At 34.9% G+C, this 3,836-nt stretch overlaps 1 protein-coding gene across 1 annotated transcript; it reads right to left on the bottom strand.

Annotated features, from left to right (window-relative positions):
- Positions 1-392: 392 nt before the first annotated feature.
- On the bottom strand, positions 393-2,911 carry LOC127729022 (testis-specific serine/threonine-protein kinase 4-like). The gene has a single exon (XM_052236594.1). The coding sequence runs from the start codon at positions 2,835-2,837 to the stop codon at positions 1,569-1,571; it is 1,269 nt and encodes a 422-aa protein (XP_052092554.1). The 5' UTR covers positions 2,838-2,911; the 3' UTR covers positions 393-1,568.
- Positions 2,912-3,836: the final 925 nt, after the last annotated feature.

The raw sequence follows: 3,836 nt of genomic DNA, 5'->3' as shown, positions 1-3,836 counted from the left end.
GCACAAAAAGCTATAGATTTATATTTATCTATTATCATTATATTTTTAGTTTTTGATAAAAATCGAGAATTCACACTTTTAAACATAATGTCTTTTAGCCATGACCAGTAAATGCACAAGAAGCCAATATCTTCATTGCAGACCGTGCTTTTATAGACACTAAAGCTGTAAAAATAAGATAGCTTAAATGATATATGTTTTTTGTGTGTGTTGTATTTGTATTCTGTCTGATCACTCGGCATGTTTACATTACATACACTTCAAAATGCATCGATCTTGCAGTATTTGAAGGAGAATTTCCAAAAAATAACTGCCAAGTATAAAAAGACTCGCCCAAAAAATGCACATTATTTAGAAAAGGAGTTTGAATTACATGTAAAACAAAACAAAAAAGATTTATAAATATTTATTTGTCTCATTTTATCACAGCTGCATGCATGATAATGGACAGGGTCTGTGTTTGTGGTTTGGTCAAGAATTTCAAAATTGACGATTGACCATACAAGTATATTCGGCGTTTGAAGAAAAATCGTCGGCATTTAAATTCGAGCAAAGATCAAATGTAAAATGCTGGGCGCAAGACATTTGGGCTAAATCATAAGAGTGACCATGATATCATTCGGGCTTAATATTTTGTAGTAAAGTTTACATTTGGGCTAATTTTCTAATTTTGACCTGTACATGTAAATTATAGATTAAATTGGTCTATATCAATTCTTGATATGAAATATATAAGATACTTATTAAACAATAACTTATAAAAATACAACATACATATAGTTGAAATTCACACAATTTAAAGGAGATGAGTTTACATTTGAGATAGGCGGCATCGCAAGATTATAATTTTTAAAGGCTGTTAGCTTTAAACTCAGGACCAGAACCAATCTTAGAGAAAAATCTATTGGATGTAATTTTTATATCTTATCCTGACTGTTTTATACCTTGACGTTGTAGATACTATTAAACAACTTTGAGTGCCAGATATAGAAACTTATTTTGCTCAAAATCCCACTTCCTCTTCCGGTGGTGGGAAGGGCCAGACATTGTCGGGCAAACGGAAGGGTTTCATTAAACAGAACATGTTCATTATTAAATATAGAATATTTATATACAATTAAATTATAGATATTTAACATGCAATTAGCCCAAATGTCAACTTTATAATTATCGTAGCATATTTTTAGCCCAAATGTTACATCAATTATCACAAATGTGCATCTTCCAAAAAGCCAGCCTTTAACTCCTTAAATGAAGAAAAGGCATCCAAAGTAAGACCGGAAACTCTTGATCCACAGTGAAGACTTTTCTACTTACAATTTGATGCCGGTCTCCATTAAATACAATTATCTTACATTTTAAGTTGGGTATTCAATAAAGCGCTTTTGAAAGCAACCTTGACCCTTAACATTTTATATAATTGAAATGAACCCGGACTCAGCATTTGGACCACATAACAAAAGAATTTCGAGTGCAGGTCGAAACTAAAAACCATAAATTAAAATGAACTCCGAAATGCCGATACCAAAACACAGAACCTGTCCGTTAGTTTTTGTCTAATTTATATTTTATATTCCGTACTGAGATTTAATTTCTTGTTCCCTTTGGCCTTCTCTTATCTTTTTTGGTTGACGAATCATGTAAAAGTTTCCTATTTGAACCTTTGAGTGCATTTCCATCATCCATTCGCTATATTTTGTTCTGTTTAATGAAAATCTGGAGTGCGGACAAAATGTCAGTAGTCCTCTTACGAGTTGTTTTAGCTCAAATGTAAGTGACAAGACACGCGTTTCTGGGAACTCTATTTCTTTGGACGCACGGTTCAAAAACTCAGATTTAATTAAACCTAATGGATACCTTCCTGTGCACATTAAATATAGAATGCACCCTGAAGACCATACATCTGACACTTTGGGGTCGTAGGGATGATCCATCAGTATTTCTGGAGCTTGAAATCCAGTAGATCCACAATTGTCAGTTCTCAGTGGGTCTCCAGAAAAATAAAAAACAGCATGGCCAAAGTCTGATATCTTCAAAGAATTCCGGGAAGTTACTAGAATATTTTCTGTGCACAAATCTCTGTGTGCGATTCCTTGGAGATGCAAATATTCGATACCTGAAAATATCTGATTGAAATACTTGTGTGAAACGGGTTCAGTCAAAAATCTTGCATCATGAACTTTTAGAAGTTGTTCTAGAGTACCATTTTCACAAAATTCTAAGACAATACCATACCGACCTTCGTAGCAAATATTGTTTAACCAAGACAAAATATGTGGATGGTGCAACTGTCTAAGATGGTTTAATTCAAATGTCATATCGGTTTTCCAAGAGTAACGTGATCGGCTCCGGGACTTTGCTGTGTTAAGCTTCAATGCAACAGGACAAAATTCGCTCTCCTCAAAGTTTCGTTTTTTGTGCAGATCTTGTGCCAAAATTATCGTTCCAGACCTACCCTTTGCAATCACTTGTAACGGTCGGTATCCCAAAAGTTCTAGGTCCGGTATCATGGCATCATAATGAATATTTCCAGTTTTAATCTGCCTATTCGGATATTTACTGAGAGGAATTGGATATTTGTATTCCCATTCATCGCCAAGATCACACTTTTGTCTAAAGAAAACTAGATTGTCCTTGTCATCGGGTTTGCCACTACTTGATGCTGCAACCGATACAAAATGGTGCCCTGTCACGACATCATTGAAATCTCCACTTGCCGAGCCAGATGGTAGATTATGAAAAGATTTCGAAGGTGACTGTTCTTGAATCTGGCAACTATCCCCGCCTATATGAGGCTCCATTTTTCTCTTTTTCCTCTCCGGCTCCTCTGAATTCATGTCGGAAAACTTTCCATTCGTGAAATGTTTGACAGTGTGTACTTTTGCAATGCGTTGATATTCACGACGATTGTTATGCTAGTTGTATAGATATCTTTATGACGTCAACAAAGACCAAAATTTATACGGACCAGAATTTCCGTGTATTTGTACAGCATGTCTGTCGCTGTCTGTCGACGGCGTCGTAAAATACGTCGTTTGTCATTGATTCCTTGCCTTGCCTTGTCAATCTTATTTTTTTAGGGGCATATTTTTTTAAGTCAAATTATAAGAATAATACCTTTATTGTCATACAGATTGAACAAGCTTCTGACAAAATACAAATAACTAAATCATATAATGTATACATACACCAAATTTTGTAAAAGCCAGTCCATAAAGAGTCCCTTGTCCTCAATTCCATTGCCCGTTTTAAAAAGGAACTAGTCGTTGGTTCATGTCTGTCATATTTTGTTTTTCATAAATTGTTTTGTGTAAGATTAGGCCGTTAGTTTTCTCATTTGAATTGTTTCACATTTTTCGTGTCGGGGCCTTTTATATAGATATAAGAAGATGTGGTATGAGTGCCAATGAGACAACTCTCCATCCAAGTCAAAATTTATAAAAGTAAACCATTATAGGTCACAGTACGGTCTTCAACACGGAGCCTTGGCTCACACCGAACAGTAAGCTATAAAAGGCCCCAAAAAATTACTAGTGTAAAACCATTCAAACGGGAAAACCAACGGTCTAATCTATATAAAAAACGAGAAACGAGAAACACTTATGAACCACATCAATAAACGACAACTACTGAACATCAGATTCCTGACTTAGGAAAGGTGCAAACAAATGCAGCGGGTTTAAACGTTTTAATGGTACCAAACCTTCACCCTTTTTCTGAAACAATAGTGTAACATCACAACACAGAAAGACACACTATAAAATATCAACTGAAATAGCTTAACTCAATCAAAGGACATATAAACACCATTGAACATACACTGAACAAATAAATTT

The sequence above is a fragment of the Mytilus californianus genome, unplaced genomic scaffold, assembly GCF_021869535.1.
Source record: "Mytilus californianus isolate M0D057914Y unplaced genomic scaffold, xbMytCali1.0.p SCAF_2, whole genome shotgun sequence".
NCBI classification, from domain to species: Eukaryota; Metazoa; Mollusca; class Bivalvia; order Mytilida; family Mytilidae; genus Mytilus; species Mytilus californianus.
Note: the sequence above shows the minus strand (reverse complement) of the source record. Positions and strands in the feature narration are given on the sequence as shown.